Raw genomic sequence first — 19,712 nt, forward strand, 5'->3', positions numbered from 1 at the left:
AGCCGGAACCGTCACTTCCGGCGGCGCGGGCAGCGCGCCTGCGCGAGGCGCCCGGCCTCAGTGAGCGGTAGGCAGCAGCGCCCCCCACCCCCGCCAACGGCCACGAGTGGCGGGCGGCTCTGGTCCGGCTGGGGCGGCGGCAGCGCGACGGGCTGCGGTACTGCGGGTTTGCGGCCAGAGACGTCCAGCCCACTCCCTGGAGGGGCCGGCCGCCCCGCCTCCTTCGCTCTCTCCCTCTACCCCGGCTTGCGCTCCAGGCGCTTAGTGAGGCGGCGGGGCGCTTGGGGCACTTGCGGAGGCGGCGGCGTCGCCCCTGCAATCAGACCCGCCCCCTCGCGCCCCGCCCCGTCCCCACCCTCCCCACCGCCCTCTGCGGGAGCTGGGCAGCTGCAGCGGAGCCGCGGAGCGGGCGGCGGGGCCCGGGCTGTGCGCTTGGGGAGCGCAGAATGTGAGGTTTGGCGGGCCGCAGCGCGCACGGACGCTTGGACCGGCCAGGGGCGGCGACCCCTTGCGGACGCCCGGCTGCGCGCCGGGCCAGGGATTTGCCCTCTCCCTCGCCCTTGCGCGCTCCCTGCGCCCTCCAGCACGCCGGCGGGACCATGAAGAAGTTCTCTCGGATGCCCAAGTCGGAGGGCGGCAGCGGCGGCGGAGCGGCGGGTGGCGGGGCTGGCGGGGCCGGGGCCGGCTGCGGCTCCGGCGGCTCGTCCGTAGGGGTCCGGGTGTTCGCGGTCGGCCGCCACCAGGTCACCCTGGAAGAGTCGCTGGCCGAAGGTACGGGCGTCCGGGGAGGCTCGGACAGGCAGGTGAGGGAGGGTTGGGGTGTGGCGGCGGCTTCTCCGGGTCATCGCCCTCCGAACTGACTTTTATACCCCGTTGTTCCTCCGCTGCCGGGCCAGCGGGGACTCTTAAAAGAGTGACTCGGGCTTTCTCTCTTAAGCTGGCTTTTCTTGCCGCTGGCTGATCTGGCCGGTGCACAGTTCTCTCATACCTAGTTTAAATCATTTTCTGTGCTTTTTGACGCGAGAAAATAGATAGAAGACGTGCTAGGAAGTGGGTAGGTGTTGTGATTGGGCCAGTGACTCATTAGAGGGTCAGATCGAGCAGGATTGAAGCTCTGTTCTGCCAGCTGTGGCTCAGACGAGTGTCATGCGTTGGCCTCTTCATCTGAGCCTCCACCCGCGCTGCAGGGCATAGGACCCTGCAGCCCCTGGTGTCAAGCTCGGGTTTGCTGCAGTTCAGTCATATGTTGAAAAACAATGTATTTGTGTGCATGTGTGCGTGTTGGAGGTGATCCTTTGCTCTAAATTCAGTTAGTAGGTTGCACTGAGAAGCAGATAAACTTGAAGCCCATTTGTGTTTGTTATTTAGAATCTTCTCTGTTGGACAAGGTGCTATTCATGCCCTCCCAGTATGTCTCTCTGATAGTAGTTTAAAAGGTGATATGAAAGCAGGTTAATTTTCTTTTGCGAAGTTTTGTGGTCGGTCCTTCATGACCTGGAACAGGTTATGACGGCAGGTAGAAGTCTACTTACAAAAAAAGTTTACTGCATTTTAAAATAAAAACTTGGAATTTAGTTTTGTATTTCTGGCATAATTGCCTTGTAGAAAATACTTGCCCTGTGTGCTTCATGCTTCATTGGCCTTTGAGTTTTTAATTGCAAAATGACATTACAAAATGAACTCTTTAAAAGAAATACTTTTTGTTGATAAATGGCCCTTTTGAGTTCTATAGTTAAGATAAAAGAAATCGAAGAGTGGATTAAGTTCTCCGAGAGTTAGACGTTGATGTGGTTTGAAAACAGTAGACTGAGATTTTGCTTGTATTTTTGAAATGCTATAAACAACAGTAAATTAGCACAAGGGAAAAAACCTGAATATTTTTGTATAAAATATTTGAAAGAGAAAGAAATCGTGAATTACTGAGTTGTACACATTGTGTCGTGAACCATTGCTCAGAATAATGATCTTAGCCGAAACTTGGAGAGGTGGGAGAAGGAGGATCCTTAGTTTTTCAGAAGAATGAATATGTGGTGAGTGGTACTTATTAAAGATTTACTATACTATGAAGTTTTCTAGCTCTTTATTACACATGAATTTCAATTGTTGGTTTAGATTGTGTTGTAGGTTTTAAAAACACATGGCTATTAACTCAAATGCCATATTCTGTCTTTGAATAGTTTTAATAACTAATTGAAGTGTAGCTTGAGTAGTGTTACACTCACTTCATTCCACCAGATCCCAAAAGGGTGTTTTATTTAATAGAAAAAAAAAATGTTGACATTTCACAAACTAGGTTTTGAATTTGTAACTGGTATCACTCACTACCCTAAGCATATCTTATCACTACCCTAAGCAAGCCATTTTCAATAAAAAATAATTTTGGAAAATAAAAAATAAAGATGAATTTCAAAAGGAGAGTTCGTTCAACCACAGCGAAGAATAAAAATTTATTTCAAGCGCTAATGTCACTGTTAGAGTGTTCCACTGACTTTTGCCATAAATGTATCCTTTCTTTTGAAAAATCGACAATCAAATGCTAGGAGGAAGCAAGGGTTGAAGAAATCCTTTTGGAAGATGAAACTTCTCCATGCTACACCCCAGCTTTAATTTCCTGGAAGGGAGGCCAAGGCCTAGCTTTTCTTTCCTTGTATGTTTTTTCTGTCTCCATCACCCACACAACTGAAATTGTCTATGTATAATCAGTTTACTTTTTGATCCTGGCCGGTCTGTTCTTATTTCAGATGCTTAATATCCCCTCTCCCTTCCAAATAGTGCCACAATTTAGACAAGATGTTTAAGCACAAGTGTAGTTCGCATTTAAGTTTGATTAATCAATAATTGATAGATCTGCCTGATCATTAGATTGGGCCATGTGCTTGTGAAAATGCCTTGAAATTTAAGAGTACTTGATTTGGGGAGAGGCATACCACTGAGTAGGAAAAGGGGTGGAAGCTAAGACAGACCAAAGCACAAACTTGGTAGGTTTTGCATTTTTTGCTTTGGCCCAAAGTTTTTTAAACAGAGTTGGGAAGACCCGGTAGATGCTGTGCCCTGAAGTGTTTTTGCCATGCTCCTGCAAACATTGGTAGCTTACTTATAATGACCTCTGCAGTGTCTTTTCAATAAATCAGTCCATCTCTCTTGTTATTTGTATATAATTAGTTACGTTCCAAAAGGTCACCGTGAAAACTGGATTAGCAAATACTGAAGCACTGCTCCTACTACAGTATTAGATTCCTGAAAACCTCTGGTCACATCATTTTTGTCAACTGATTAAGATACAACCTTGTTTTATGTGTGTTGCAGCCTAAAACGCACCTTATTTAATATATTTGGTTGATTTATTAACATTGAAATCATGGCCAACAGCTCTGTAACTCATGCCTCAATGAAGATTATCTAACATTTGTGTTTTCTCTGTAGTCTTTGCTCCTTGAACACTAGACAGCACTTTAGCACTATGTTTGGGGACTGTTTTCAACAGTGAAATCACCAATAGCAAGCACAAAAATGAGAAAAACATGGCACTAAATAGACCATGAAAAGGACACTTGTTTACAGTATGTAAGCTGAAGCAAGAATGTGCACGTCAGTAGACTCACATTTTTCACAATTGTGCACATGTCTGCAGATGACAGTGGAAGTGCTATGAGTAATGATTTTGGGGGTACAAATGTTAGTGAGTAGATGAATTTGCAAATATAGTATCCCCAACTAATGAGGAGCAACCATTGTTATAGGTAGATATGTATATACACATTTTATGTCTATAATTTAAAAAGCATATTCTCAGGGGTAGGTTGTATGTTATAACTAAACTGTTAAAAAGTTTTCTCTCTGAAACATTATATATACTTTGCATCATAATATCTTTGTAGTCAAGCACATAAATGTCTGAAAATAGAACTTGCACCTTTTAGTTCCTCCTCAAGGTTTAAAGGACTGATAGCATAGTGAGGCAGTTCATGTTTTTTTCTCAAAAACTGTTTAGGAGTCTTTGCTAAGCAGATCCCAACTTTGGTCTGTAGAAATGAGGGAGAGCCATATGTTGGTTTTAGCTTCAAACAGTGACAAATTGTCAGGCTCATATAATTAATTCAATGTAACCTTCCAGGTTTTTACTAAAACCTAGTATTGGCTTGTTGACCACAGGCATCACCTTTGCATAACAAGCCTTTGGTGCTAGTCTGAGGAATTTAGTACTGATTGATAATAAGTTGGTTTTTGAGTAGGGGACACTGTTTTCTCTAAATGTCCTTGGTACAAAGTCGGTCTAAAATGGGGTGTTGAGACTGGGAGAGCAGAGATAACTTGTTGAGATAATGTAATCACGAGGTTATGGGGGCTGGATAGAATGATAGTGTGAATATGGTGATGTGGGTAAGATTTACTGAGATGGGTGTTGGGGGTTATTGGCTTGGTAGTAATTGGAGGCCAGGAATTTACTACAGGGTTCTTTAGAAATAGCTCGGTATTTCTCTTAGAGTTAAATGCTTAGATAAGCAAAGTATTAGCCAGTTCTCATTGTTAATTTTTCAGGAAGGTTGTGCTATACATCTGATTTTGCACTGTAAATTAGTAGGGAAATGATGGATTTAAGCGTTACATCTCATTTGCAGAAACAATCTGTGGCTGCCCAGTAACTTCTAAGTTAACATTCCCAAGAGAAGACAGAGAGGATAGAAAGAAGGGGAGGATCAAATAAAAATATCAACAACTGTTAACTACTACACAACTTCGTTAAATGCCTTTTGTGTGCTAAGCACTGCTAGGTGCTACTTAACATAGTAGAGGACAATAGTGGAGGTATTCTTCTGGCCTATGAAACTTACAGATTAGTGTGGAAGATAAATGCTAAACAAGCAAACCAAAATCACCAAGTTACTATAGTTAAGATTTTTGATATGTGTTGTGAAGACAATGTGCAGGGTTTTATGAGACAATTCAGTTTGGGGGGTCAAGGAAGGCCTTTTTGATCTTTCAGCAGAAACCTGAAGGATGAAAAAAGTTAGGTAAAAACAGAGGTGTGAGGTCGGGGTGACCTGAAGTATGTCATGAAGACTGAAGTCTCTATGCGAGGGAAGGAAGTTTCAGAAACTGAAATATGCTCAGAGCTGTGGACTACAGTGAATAAATCACATGTAAGAGAGATCCAAGATGATGTTGGCAAGGTAACCAGGGTCCAGGGCTTAGTATACCATGCTGAGGAGTTTAGGTTTTATCTGAAATGCAACGGGAAGCTGTTGAAGGATTTGAATTGGGGCAGTGACATGCTCTGATTTGTATTTTTACAAGATCATGCTGATTGCTGTGTAGAGAGGTATACAAATTATAAGGTTAGAATGGTGACAGTGGAGATGAAGATGATAATGCTTAAATGGGAAGACCTTGTGGTGGTCATAGGAAGTGTTAGGAATGACTTGCTTATGTATCTGTCAGGTGAAAGTACCATTTGTGAACATAAGGAAGGAACAGATTTTTTATTTTATTTTTTTGAGGTGTTTGGAGGACAGCCTGTAGTTCTAGACATGTTTAGAGACGTGTTTGTATGAGATATCTGAGAGGAAATATCAAATGGGAAGTTGGGTATGTGGTCTGGAACTCAGCAAAGGTGTTTGGGCTTAGAGATGGTACTTCTGATTGATTAGTGAGCCCCTGGCTGTTATTTAAAGCCCTGGGAGAGGATGGATGTAGGGAGAGTGTAGGAATGAGAAGGTGCTCATTGAAGGACTCCTCTAGTGTATCCGTCTCAGACATTAGTATTCATTGTAAACATTCAGAGGATTTGGTAAAACACAATGTGCTGAGGACAGTCCTCAACTTTTGATTATGTCTGAGTGAGGCCCACTCTTTCAGTGATACAGATGCTGCTGGTTCAGGAACCATTTGTTGAGTACCACTGATTTAGAGCGGGCGAAGAAGACTAAGAAGAAGGTGCTAGAGAGGTATGAGGAATACCAGGATGCTCTGGTACCTGGAAACTTGAGAGTATTTCAAGAAGGGGAGAGAGTGAACAGTTGTGTTGCTGCAAAGTCATCTTACTTGATCACATTTTTTGGCCTGGCATTCACAGTTATTCATGCTCACTTCTTATCTTTAAAAGCTTACCTGTAATTATTTGCTGGGTGAATACTCTTTGCGCCTGGCGCAATGTGCTCCACAATCTTGTACTTGCCTAGCACTCTGCCTTCGCCTTTGTAATCCCTGTTTCCTAAGTAATGGTTATGATCACTTCCTCCTTTCTGTAGACGCTTGTAACTATTTGCTTTTTCCCCTCTTGTCACATTTAACCTGTCTTGAGATGGAATTATGTAAGCACCCAGAAACACTAAGGTTGTTAACTACTGTTCCTCTGTCACCTCCACTACCAGATAGTAAAATTCTTAAGGCTAGACAGACTCTGTTTTAATTGATACTGTATCACACAAGTTGGCCATACTGTAAACATTCAGCTACTTCTCAAAGGAAATGATGTTTGACTTTTCTTTTTCTTTTTTCTTTTTAATCAGATGATGATCTTCAGTAGAATTTAAGGCCTAATTTGCAAATTGAAGAGCACCCATGGAGGGCTCTTTACTGGACCATCAGAGGTTTTGTACTTAGGCCAGAGGGCTCTGAACTTTCTAGTTTGGTGAAGACAAACAGCAGTTAAGGCAGTGTAGTTTCACTTAGCAACTTGAAACAGGAAAGGAAAAAAAAATAACCCAGATGCCCCCTTGTAGTTATCTTGCTTTATTGACGTTATATTTTTATTTATCCTACAAAGGTGACTGAGTTTTTAAAAAAGTATGTTACATGCAGTTGTGAAATTGTTTTACATTTTGTGGTTGATTTTGGCAGCTTTTTTTGGGTGCTGAGCTTTTTGAGTGTAGAAACAAGGTCTGTTCGCCTGTGCTTTCAGTTGTCCGGTAGTACTTACTCAGCACCTTTTTTTGTTGTTTAATTAAGCTCTTAGAAAACATTGTTTCCTCTTCTGAAACAAGGGGGTAATATCTATTATGAAGATTAGAGAAGATAATGTGTGACAGTACCTAACAGTGCATTGACAAATCTTCTCATAAATATGAGTGAACTTTTAAGTTCAGATTTAGTTATAAGCTTTCAGTGAAATCTGATTTGGAAATTGTAGTGACTTGATTATATATTTGGTGTCACATTTATCCTGAATAAATATCACATTTATGTTTGCAAAATATCTGAATAGTTTGTTGGATAATTATGTGTACCTCAGCCATATTGAATTTTCAAGTTTCAGTCAGCTGTATAAAATTTTGACTTTTATAGTAGCATATGATTTTACAATAAAATGGAAATTATTTGCAACAAAGGACACTATATACAATATTATTAACAAATGGTTGTCTTTTGGGTTATGTTATTATTGTAGTGATAGCTCCTAGGATGTAATTTTGATTGTCCATTGATGTATTTCCTCTAGAGGTAGCAGTTTTATTCAATGACAAGCTACTGACACTAAAACAATTCTAAATTTTCAGTGTTCCAAAAAAAATAGTGGAAATTTATAGTGCATTTATCTCCAGTAAAGGAGCTAAATTGTACAGAATGGGCATGATGGCTCACGCATGTAATCCCAGCACTTTGGGAGGCCGAGACAGGTAGATCACTTGAGGCCAGGAGTTCAAGACCAGCCTGGCCAACAGGGTGAAACCCTGTCTCTACTAAAAGTACAAATATTAGGCATAGTGGCATGTGCCTGTAATAACAGCTACTCAGGAGGCTGAGGCAGGAGAATCCCTTGAGCCTGGGTGGCAGAGGTTGCAGTGTGGTGAGATAGAGCCATTGTACTCCAGCCTGGGTGACAGAGCAAGATGCTGTCTCAAAAAAAAAAAAAAAAAAAAAAAAAAAAATATATATATATATATATATATATATATATAAAAATAAAAGTGCTAAATTGTACAAACATGCCGAATATCTTTGCTTTTAGGCTGTAGTCGACTATTGTGGTTAATACTGACATTCTCATGCTGGGCAGATTGAAAAGGCTCTGTCTTTGATATTTTAAAAATAATGAAAATGAATTAATATTTGTTAGTATGTTTGATCATGGGGTGCACAGGAGGGAAACTTGGAAAGGTCCTTGATGATGTTAATGTTAGAGAACGTATTAGAAAGTGAGATGGATGTCCTTATGTTGATCCTGAGTTTTCTATAGTGTTCTTTCTGATCTTGTATATTATCTCGGTTTTCTTTCACCATTTCCCTCCTATTTTTTTGTCAAAACTTGAAATAGTTTCATATACATCTATTAGAGCTCATTTGGTAGCTATCAAAATGATTAAAGCCTTGACTTGGGGTTCCAAAATTAAGAGTCCTGAACTACCATTTCAAAGCTGCCACACTTTTCTAGTGGTCGGGTATAATATTTCATCTCCAAGGGATTGGGACTGTTTATTCCTTAGTTTTATCTTGCATGCATCTGGTGAACCATTCATCTACCCACAGCTTGCTATTTTTAGGAGACTAAGTTGGGAAGTTGAGTAGTTAATGACTGAGCTGTTTTAAATAGTTAGGCACTTAGTTAATTTGGAGATTCTTTGTCTATGTGTATCAGCTTTACAAATGAGGTCAGTCAGCACATGTCTGCTAACTGTTTCAAAAGTCTCTCTCTGCAGGAAAGTGGTTGTAAGGCCTTTTCTACAGAGAGACTTTGTTTTTGGTTTATCCTAGTCTTGTAGAATTGCAGTAACATTAGAGGCGTTTTGCAGTCAGTATTATTTAAAAATATAGAATGATTGTTGCTACTAGTTTGCCCATTTTAACATTTTTAATTATCTTTGAAATAGTGCCTTCTTGGACGCATCTGTCAGGGGGAAAAATACCAGCTGGTAATCCCTGTTCTGCCTCTAACTTGCATTGTGACGTTTTGACTTCAGTTTCCTCAAGAAAAAAATGAAGTGGATAAAATGAGTTTGTAACATCCTGTTCCATTTTAGTATTCTTGGATTCTGTCTATATAACTGATTTTTACTGCTGTTTTTGATAAGTGAGGAGCATGGGATAGGGAGGAAGAGCAATGAACAATTTCAGGATTGAGACCGTAATGAAAGGATTGTGTTTGGTCGTTATACAATTTGAGTTCTTTGACAGACTTTACAATGGAATGGCAATTTATTTTTTAATCCTAAAGTATAAAATTATTTTTATTTTATTATTTTCAAGATGGAGTCTTGCTCTGTTGCCCAGGCTGGAGTGCAGTGGTTCGATCTTGGTTCACTGCAACCTCTGCCTCCTGGGTTCAAGCGATTCTCCTGCCTCAGCCTCCCAAGTAGCTGGGATTACAGGTTCTTGCCACCACACTTGGCTAATTTTTGTATTTTTAGTAGAGATGGGGTTTCACCATGTTGGCCAGGCTGGTCTCTAACTTTTGACCTCAGGTGATCTGCCTACCTTGGCTTCCCAAAGTGCTGGGATTACAGGTATGAGTCACTGTGCCCGACCTAAAATTATTTTTTAATCATTGGAAAAAGGTCTTTTCAAAGAAGTTGCCTTACATGCTACTCCTTGAGATCTGGGTAGAAACTCAAATTAAATTGTGTGACATTTCAGAATACTATTTAGTTTCAGTGGGCATGCCACCTTAATTGCTCATTTTACTATCTTGATTGTGTTTTCTAAGAGACTCATGCACAATATATATATTTTAGAGAGTATTAGAAAGTAACAAAACCTTTTTATTCAAAAAGAATATATGAGGAGGAGGTGTGACAGTACTTTCTCCGATTAAGTTTACAGATAGAAAGTTTACCCATGATATGTATGGGAAATTGGGTACTTTTTGTTTCCAATGCTGTCAGCCCTAATTTGGGTCCTTAATACATCTCATTTAGAGAATTATATTAGCATTTGGACTGTTCTTTCAGACTCTTTCCTTGCCAAACCAGTTCTTGTATTCCTTTCAGCTTATTCTTCCTAAAATGGACTTATGCTCATGTCACTCTCTTATTTGCCTAACCAAGTAAAGTACAAACTGATTACTCTACGATTCAGGACCCTCTGCAGTGTGACCTCCAACCCACCTCTCTAGCCTTAATCTCTCACTCTTACTCCCTATGTATATTACACTCTTATGCTTGATATTTTCTGCACTTCTCTCCAGCTTTCTGCTATCGTCTGAATGTTTGTGACTCCTCCCCCAATTCGTATGTTGAAATCCCAACCCCCCAGGTGATGATATTTAGTGATGGGGCCCTTGGGAATTGATTAGGTCATAAGAGCCCTCATGAATGGAATTAATGCCCTTATAAAAGAGGTCCCAGAGAGATCCCTTATCCCTTCCAGTATTTGAGGGTAGAGTTAGAAGATGGCCATCTATGAGGAAACAAGCCCTTACCAGACACTGAATTTGCCAGCACCTTGGTCTTGGATTTCCAGTCTCCATAACAGTAAGACATTCTATTGCTTATAAGCTACCCAATTTGTGCCTGTGTGTGTGTGTGTGTGTGTGTGTGTGCGCGCGTATGTGTGTGTGTTTTGAGACAAGGTTGTGTTGGCTAGGCTGGAGTGCAGTGGTGTGATCATAGTTCATTGCAGCCTTGAGCTACTGGCCTCAAGCAGTCCTCTTGCCTCAGCCTCCCAGATAGTTGGGACAATAGGCATGTGCCACCTTGCTACACTTTCCCATTTCTGTTTTTTAGCTTATGTTGTTATGTTTGCCCAGAATGCAAATACTGGCCTCCACCATTCTGTTAAAAATTGGGTCTTGTAGGATATATTTAAAATAGTTACTTTTTTGCAATCTTTATTTTTTCCTGAAACCCTATCTACAATAAAATAAGTGTAATTATGCCTTCCCTTGCTCTGCTTAGCAACTGTTACTCATATAGCACTTATCTTAAATAGCTTTGTTCAATGCTAATAAAATGTGTAGTTTTCTCTACTTTGAAATTTAATTCTTTTAAAGCTTATCTTGTATTCATTCTTTTTTCCCCCTCATTATTTTTAAAATATTTGGTAGAGATGGGATCTTGTTTTGTTATCCAGGCTGGGTTTGAACTCCTGGCCTAAAATGGTCCTCTTGCTTTGGCCTCCCAAAGTGCTGGGATTACAGGTGTGAGGCACCATGCTTGGCCTTGTATTCATCTTTTATCTCTTGCAGTGCTGTATTCGTGATAGTATTCAGTACCTCTGTAAGAGGTTGAGTTTCGGTTTTGAAAAGTAATCAGAGGGCTTGCTGCAAATTACTATGAAACAATTGGATAGCAGCCATACTTGACATATCAAACTGTTCAGTTGATGTTTAGGAGAAGGCTGACCCTGTTTTTGAAGTTCTGTCCATTTTAAAGTAAGGAGATAGAGATATTTGGTAATAATGTAGTTCTAACCTTAAATAGATGGATGAAAAAATACTACCAGATTTATTTTTGGACTCCTAGCCTGTTTTATTTCTGTTATGGTGACATGTATAGTACATCTTTGTTTTGTGGGTACTGCATTGCTTGTATTAGATGTGACTCAAAATGTTCTAGCCTGAGTTCCCTTGAGCCACTACCGTTAGACAGAATGGGAGCTGGGTAGGTGTAAAGTATGTGCTTTGGATAACTAATCTTAAGAAGAAACAGTTTTGGGGATGGTCAGCTGTGTATGGCTTTATCTTGAGTGGCGGGTAGTACCAAGGCTTAATGGGATGAATGGTGTCTAAGAGGATGAGGGGATTAGGAAAAAGAAGGGGATCTCATCTCCTTAAGGCTCCTGGGGAGGGAAACAAGTGAGCATTAACTTTGGGGATTCCTCTAACTGGACTGTATGATATTAAAGGTACTTATTTTCTAGGTAGAAAGACATTGAGTTTGCTTTTAGATTAGGAAATTTGTAAGCCTGGCCTAAAGGTCAGAAGGTAGCAAACCATCCTTGACTATTCTTTCATTTTCTGGAAGAGAGGGTTCCAGTACACTACTTCCCGTTGCCTAAATGTTATATTTACTTATTTTGCTTTGTGCTAATTGGACCATTGTTAGGGCTGCCTGGAACTTTTTACATAAGTATTCTCTTTTGAATGAGATTGTCAGTGGTGTGGTTAGGTTTTACTATTCTTTCTGAATCATAAAGATACTACTAATAAGTAATTTTTTTTTTTTTTTCTGAATCTTGTCAGGACTATTTTTCTAGGAAGTGGAATTATGCATCACTGGCAATTACCCACTTTTTCATTCTCTTGCCTGCATCACAGACTCTCTTCCATTGAATGTTAATGGCCTATGTTTTTACACAGATATAGAAAAAAAAGTTGCTACTGACTCATGATCAGTAGGACATGTATTCTGAATTATTTCTTCAGAGGTTGGGTGTATATATGCTCAGCTGTGCATAGGCTTTTTATGGTGTCTTCTATGATCACTAACAGGCGTATGTAAGATAGTTAACTGTTACGTGCAGTAATGTGGATCTAAGGATTTTTTTTTTTGTCTACCTAATAGGCCTAAATTGAAATTGGAATAGATCCTTAGTTTCATTAGCGCAGTATTATAGGTAACTCATCTAGACAGCTCAGTTTAAATCCTAGTGAATAGTTAACTGGATTGCTAAATCTTTGGTAAATTTTCATCTTTTAGCAAAATGTTGTTTGTACAACCCAGAGGAGAAATTCTAAGGATGTCAACCCAAATTGGTACTTGTTTTTATTTTTAAACAAGTGAAGGTAGCTGTTAAGGATTTTATAGTTTTTCACCTCAGTGCAGTGGGAACTTCAGAAATATTGCAAACTCATGAGTTTTATTTTTTAAAATATGTGTTTGTGTATGGTATTTTTTGCCTATCCATAGGAAATGTTGGAAGTGCATTTGTAAGGGCTGTATGAAGCCATAGTGTTCAAGGTTGGATGTAACTAATGCCCATAAATTTCTAACTTGAGAAACCCTTATATACAGATTCAAAGTTCAGATTTGTTATCATCTTAGAATAGTGGCTGTTTTTTTTTTTTTTTTTTTTTTTTTTTAAATACACTAAAGGTATTTCAAAAAGTTGTGGTGGGCCATTATGGATAGTATAAGGTCAATTCCACGATTTTTGTTTTCTTTTTTTCTTTTGCTTTGGAAGACGAAATAATAGGGAACGATGTGTAAGAACCTGAATTAAAAATAGGACGTTCTCGGAGCCTCTTTCGGAAAATATCCTAAGTATTATATTAATCGCAATTGGTATTGTTGGACTCATAGTCTTTCTTTGAAAATACTAGTGCTTCATTAAATTTCCCATAATTGTAGTGATTGTCCAAATTTAGTTCCCTCATTTAACAATGAGAAAAGGGAGTAGTGAATGAACCCAAAGTCACATTATTAGTGTTCATTGTGGAGAGTAGAACTTAGTTCTTGTGACCAGCACTCTTTCTAGTAGTTATGGCCTCTTTCTTTTTTTCTTTTTTTCATTTTTTTCCTTATGCCTAAGTACTTTTACTTATGGCCTCTTTAATTAGCTCCTATGCTGTATAGGCATTGGCCTGTAGCTATAGGTATAGTTCCTGTATTTATGGGCATTGTCTTTTGATTGGGGTGGGTACTTGGAACTGGCTTAAGGGACCTGGGGACTTTTAATAGTCTGAAGGCAGCTGCAGTATTCCCGGGTGCATGAGGAGTATGAGGTGGAAGAAGTATTCTCAAACATTTTTGCTTGAGTTTCTAAGTTAAAACTTTTCTGCTTTGTATTTTCCTAAGGCAATCAAACCATGTGCTGCAGTTATTTGAGCTAAGATGTCACGATTAATTTTAAAAGTTTAAATTCCAACTTCTCCCAGGGTAGACTGTTCTCTCAGTCTAGAGAGGACAAGTCATAAATGAAATAATATATTTGTGAACTGTAAAGTATGTAGCTTAAAGGTGCAATACTTTAGCTTCTTCAGTTGAATATAGCATAGCAACACGGAGGACCTCCGGTAAGGAGGAGGGTAAAAGAGGAAGAGATATAGCTAAGTTCTTATCCTCCCCTTTTCTTCTGTTCCTAGTTCAATGTTATCACGCGTGGAATCTGAAGTGCTGTAATATCAGATCCCTATTTGCATTTTACCTAGTAAATTTGTGTAGTGTTCAAAGTAAAAAGAAAACAAGGTTCTTTTAAGTTTTTGTTTATTAGATGACAGCAAAAATGCTTTAGACTTAAACTTGGAATACAAAATATCTGAATCTTTACAGTGATATAAATTCCTATGATATTATAAAACAGTTTCCTTAAAAATGACACGGCATTACTTTTATGATACATTTGGCATGTTTTTATACACAGGCAAGTAAAAAGTTAAAATAGAATGGTGCTTGATTTATGATTTTAAAACATTAAAGGATAACCTTTCTAAACTAAACTTATTTGGAAATGGCATTATTGTTTAGGTATAAAACTCAAAAGAATATTGAAAAGCATCTAGGATTTATAAGAAATATTTGTAGAGTAGTAATTACAAAATAAATAAAGCTTAATAGTTTCTTACATCTCAGTAATAATGAATTAGAAAATAAATTACATTCGTAATAGCAAAACTATATATATCATCTAAGAGCTAAACTCATGAGAAATGTGCAGAACCTCTGTGAAAAAAATTATAATATTGTTTAGAAGAACATAAAATAAAACTTGTCTAAATGGAGAGCTATTTCATGTTACCAGCTAAGAAGACTCAATATTGTCAATATGTTATATCTTCCTAAATAAACTCAGTACAAAAAATAAAAAAAGATAATATTTCTAATATATTTCAAACTATGGAAGTATCACCATCATTATCAAGCAGCATTCATCTAGTGTCTATATGTTTTTCTGAGTAAAATGAGCTTTTTCGTAAGTCAAAATGTAGAGCCTGGCGTGGTGGCCTACACCTCAGGAGGCCAAGGTAGAGTTCGAGACCGCAGTGAGCTGTGATTGTGCCACTGCACTCCATCTTGGGTGACAGAGTGAGACCTTGTGTCTAAATAACAATAATAATAATAATAATATTAAATTTTTAAAAATGTAACCCATTCCCCCCTCCCATCTGGCTCTAATATTTGTCTCTCCTTCCCACTTTAGCTAGAGGCTGAGCCCCTGGTCATCTTTTCTCCCCCATTTTTTTCCATCAGTTATCTGATTTTTCTCTTACTGTTACTCGTTCCTCAATATTTTTTATACCTGTTAAGGTATACCAGTTTATACCCTGAACAGTTTATATCCTGTTCAACTTGTAAGCCTGTTTAATTTCAAAAGGTAAAACAAACAAAAATAAAACTTTTGTGGTCTTTCCTACTCTTTCCTTCCTTCATTAATTGACCTTTCTGAAAAAATAGATTTTGGTAATGGTTCTCAAAGTGCAGTGTGTGGACCCCAAGGGAAAGGATCCTCGAGACCCTTTGATAGAGGGTCTATCAGGTAAAAAATATTTTCATAATAATGCTAAGACATAATTACCGTTTACACTGTATTGACATTCACACTGCAAGCACCTTAACACTAGTCAAGGGTAGTGAAAAGCATTTTATTACTCTTGGCCCTTGAGTACCTTTTCTTTTTTTTCAAAATATACATAAGATTCACCGTAATAACCATTTTTAAGTGTACAGTTCAGTGGCATTAAGTACATTCAAATTGTTGTGCATTCATCATCACTATTTCCAGAAAATTTTCATTTTAAACAAACTTCATACCCATCAAACACCAACTTTCCACTTCCCCTCTTCCTTTAGACCCTGATAACCATGATTTACTTTCCATTTCTATGAATTTGACTATTCTACGTATCTTATAGAAGTGGAATCATAACATTATTTAGCATTTTGTGTCTGGCTTATTTTACTTAAAAATGTCTTTAAGGTATCATCTGTGTTGTAGCTACATCAGAATTTCATTCCTTTTTAAGACTGAATAATATTCAGTTGTACATACATAACACATTTTGTCTGTGGGCATTTGGGTTGTTTCTACCTTTTGGTTGTTGTGAATAATGCTGCTGTAGATATGGGTGTACAAATATGTATACGTTTGAGTTCCTGCTTTCATTTCTTTTTGGTGTATATCCAGAAGTGGAATTATTGGATCATATGGTAATTCTATGTTTAATGTTTTTGAGGAACTGCCCTACTGTTGTTCACAGTTCCTGTACCATTTTACATTCCCAACAGCGTTGCACATGGGCTCCAATTTCTCTACATCCTTGCCTCACCAACACTTGCAATTCTTTTTTTAATAATAGCCATCCTAATGAAGTGTTATCTATCTCATGAGAAATGTGCGAACCTCTGTGAAGAAAATCACAATATTGTTATAGAAGAACATAAAAGATGGACACTTTCTTAATGATTAGTGATTTTGAGCATCTTTTCATGTGCTTACTGGCCATTTTTAAGTATATGCCTTTTTAATATCTTATGTGAAAAAATGGGAAATACACACAAAGCACTTTTGCTGCATAAGGAAGCAGTATGGTGTAATTGAGGAAGAGCACTTGGGTGATGGAGTTGTGTGCTGAAGTAGCTGCCTTTTTCATAGAGTATCATCTTTATTGGAAACAGTGACAAACTATGATTATTCATTTAGACTTGGATATTTGGCACACATTTTCTCAAAAGATGAAATGAGCCTGTCACTTCAAGGAAAACAAATTACATGTCTTATTAATGTAGGAATTTGAACTTTCAAAGAAAATCAGAATTTTAGAAAACTTGTGTCAGCCATTGTGAGCTTGACAGTTCCCTATTACTTTAATAGCCTTTCTGAGGATATAGGTGATAAATATTAACAAATGTGATTTTTAAAACAATTCTGTAATAGAATATCTGTATAACTTATATTTTCCAAATGCATGATGTTACAAATACAAAGTACAAGATTGACCACTGGATTTTAATTGTAATTGCCAAAAATTCAGTGATGTGGTTTTAGATTCCATATTACAACGAACCTTTGAGAAGTACTAATTATAATGTTTTGCTACAATAGCAAAGAAGAATAGACTATTCATAGTTATCTGAAAAGACTATAAAATAGTGTTCACCTTTTCCTCTACCTACCTGCGTGAGACTGAATTATCTTTATGTACTTCATTCAACCAAAACAACATATCATAGATTTACTGTCAAAGTAGGTGTGAGAATCCAACAGTCTTATTAAGCCAGATGTTAGAGTTTTGCAAGCATGTTAAACAGTGCCACTGTAGTCTCTCTTTTGAAAAGATAGCCATTTTTTATTAAAATATTATGCTCTGAGTTTATTATTTTAAATGAATTAATAAAGGTTTAAAAATTTTAAGATTTAATTTCTAATGTAATATGGATTTATATAAGCCATGTAAGCAGAAGCACTCTGGTTTTTGATAATTTTTAGGAATGTAAAGGGATCCTGAGGCCAAAAGACTTTGAGAGTGTCTGGGTCTACAATGTATAGTGTAATAAAACTGTCTGATACAGTAGCTAGTAGCCACATGTGGCTATAGAGTACTTAAAATTTGTGTTGCTGCATTGATTTGAGATATGCAGTACATATAAAATGCACTTGGATATAAAAGCCTTGATTTGAGAAAAGAATATAGAAGACCTTATTAATATTTTTATACTATTGATTACATGTTGAAATGATAATATTTTGGGTATATTGGGCCAAAAACATATTAAAATTAATTTTACTTTTTTTTACCTTGTTAATGTAGCTACTACAACGTTTAAAATTTTGTATGTGGCTCATATTATATTGGACATATTAGACAGTGCTGATCTATAGTGTACAGTTTACACTGTATAGTGTGCACTTTGCAGTTGGGGTTATATAAGCCTGGGGTTCATAGACATCCATGTGCAGTTTTCTTGGGAGAGGGCTTATGGTTTTCATCATATTCCCAAAAGGCCAAGTGACCAAAGAAAAGCGAGAAACTGCTGTAAAATTCATAGACTCATTCCCTGACCTCTGCTTGTAGTTACTTTTGGGTACTGGTTGTATCTTGGATCTGGGGGGAATCCCTTTCTGAGTTTGGTAGGCTGAGTGAAATCTGTGTTGCTGGGGTGCAATGAGATGCATTCTTGGCCTCTCAAGTTGGAACCTTGAATGAATGTTTCCATAGAAAAGTTTCAATAGACCGTCATTAGGTATTATAGTACTGTTAGTATTAAACTGTAAACAGACCTGAGAACCTAAGAATCACATACAAGACTGTTTCTGTGGGAAAATACTCTGAATACCGAAAGTAGACTTAGAAACTGTCAGAACACAATCTACTAGTAAATTGGAGATTCATTCACTTCATGCTGGGAACCTGATCGAATGAGATATGTTTTTAAACTTCAGCATTAATAGTGTTTGAAAAGATTAAGCATGTGTTAAAGTAGTAATTATATATTTTTTTCCTTTACTTTTGAGATGTCCTTGCTCTGTCATGGCAGTAGTATGATCTTGGCTCACTGCAGCTTTGACCTCCCGGGCTCAAGCGATCCTCCCACCTCCACTTCCTGAGTGGCTGGGGCTACGGGTGCGTGCAACTGCGCCTGGCTAATTTTTAAAATTTTTATAGAGACGAGGTCTCACTGTGTTTTCCAGGTTGGTCTTGAACCACTGGACTCAGTTGATTCTCCCACCTCAGCCTCCCAAAGTGCTGGGATTATAGGTGTGAGCCATCATGCTAGCTGCCATAAAGTTATGGGATGTTTGTTTACTATTTATCTTTAATCATAAGATGGATTATATAAACAAGCCACTGAATTGGAGGGTATGTGAATTAAGTGTTTGCCTGTTTAGTTAAATAGGTCGGTGATGCTGTGTATGCAATAGATTCTTGACTTATGTGATCAGTTCTCATCAAAAAAGACTTCATAAAACAATGAAATTTCAGGGCTTGTTGAAGTGAAGAGAGAATGCTGAATTATGTATCTCCAAGCATCATTATTTCATTATAACCGTTTGTCCTTCAGTTACATTTGCTCACATTTATCGCAGTGTGCCATAATAACTTTTTTGTCTTTCTCTCTCAATAGACTACAGCCTCACACATACGGTGTCCTATTTAAAACGTGTTCCCGAGACTTTCACAGACACTTAATAAAATTTGTTGACAAAATGAACGTGGGAAGAGCTCTCTAATTATCTAACTGTTGTGAGATAATTGCAGTTTAGGTGAGGTGACTGAGTATGGTCACTGGGTGAAGGGAACATTGAAGGCGATCTGAGAAAACAGATGATGGGTTAAAGAGTTGCAGATGCTGTTTAGGAAATCTGGTGGAAGAGGTGAGGTATTTTTGTACTTAACAGTTATAAGGCCACTTAAAGGAGTCCCAAGGAGAGGTTGGCATAATGCTGAATTTGGACAGCAATATATAAGAGTTCACTAAAATTTAATGCTTTTGGGGGTCCTGATATTCTGGTGAGAAGGAAGTTGTGAAACGGATGATTGTGATCTATATCCAGGCTTTGTATTTATGAATGGAGGAGTTTTGATATGTAAAAAGGGAGAAAGAGTAATATTAGTAGAGAACTAAATGTGTAATCTTTTTCAGTTCTGCTAAAATAAAAAGGTATTACTTCTAAAATGTGACTGTTCTACTGCGGGAAATAAAGTGGATATAAAGTAGGGGAAAGGATGTTGTGACTGGCAATAAAGGAAAGTCAAAAGGTAGTGGCTTCATTTTAGCCTTCATTTCAGCTTTATGCATGAGAGTTGTGATGAGGGGCCCTAGAGACTAGTGATAAGCAGGGAAATTCAAGAGTGCTATGAATGCCTCTGGCCTGTTATAAATATATTAATTTTTTAAAAC

At 38.2% G+C, this 19,712-nt stretch overlaps 1 protein-coding gene across 2 annotated transcripts in view; it reads left to right on the top strand.

The window, feature by feature from the left end:
* Window positions 1-101: 101 nt before the first annotated feature.
* LOC105477229 (BMP2 inducible kinase) overlaps window positions 102-19,712 on the top strand; it is a 146,973-nt gene continuing 127,362 nt past the window's right edge. The window contains exon 1 of one of the 2 annotated variants that reach the window (XM_011733629.3): window positions 102-771. In XM_011733629.3, the coding sequence (XP_011731931.2) occupies window positions 600-771 (172 nt within the window). In that variant the 5' untranslated portion in view covers window positions 102-599. The remainder of the gene's footprint in view (window positions 772-19,712) is intronic. The other variant, XM_011733628.3, reaches the window with a different exon arrangement.

This window comes from Macaca nemestrina, chromosome 3, assembly GCF_043159975.1.
Source record: "Macaca nemestrina isolate mMacNem1 chromosome 3, mMacNem.hap1, whole genome shotgun sequence".
Taxonomy (NCBI): domain Eukaryota; kingdom Metazoa; phylum Chordata; class Mammalia; order Primates; family Cercopithecidae; genus Macaca; species Macaca nemestrina.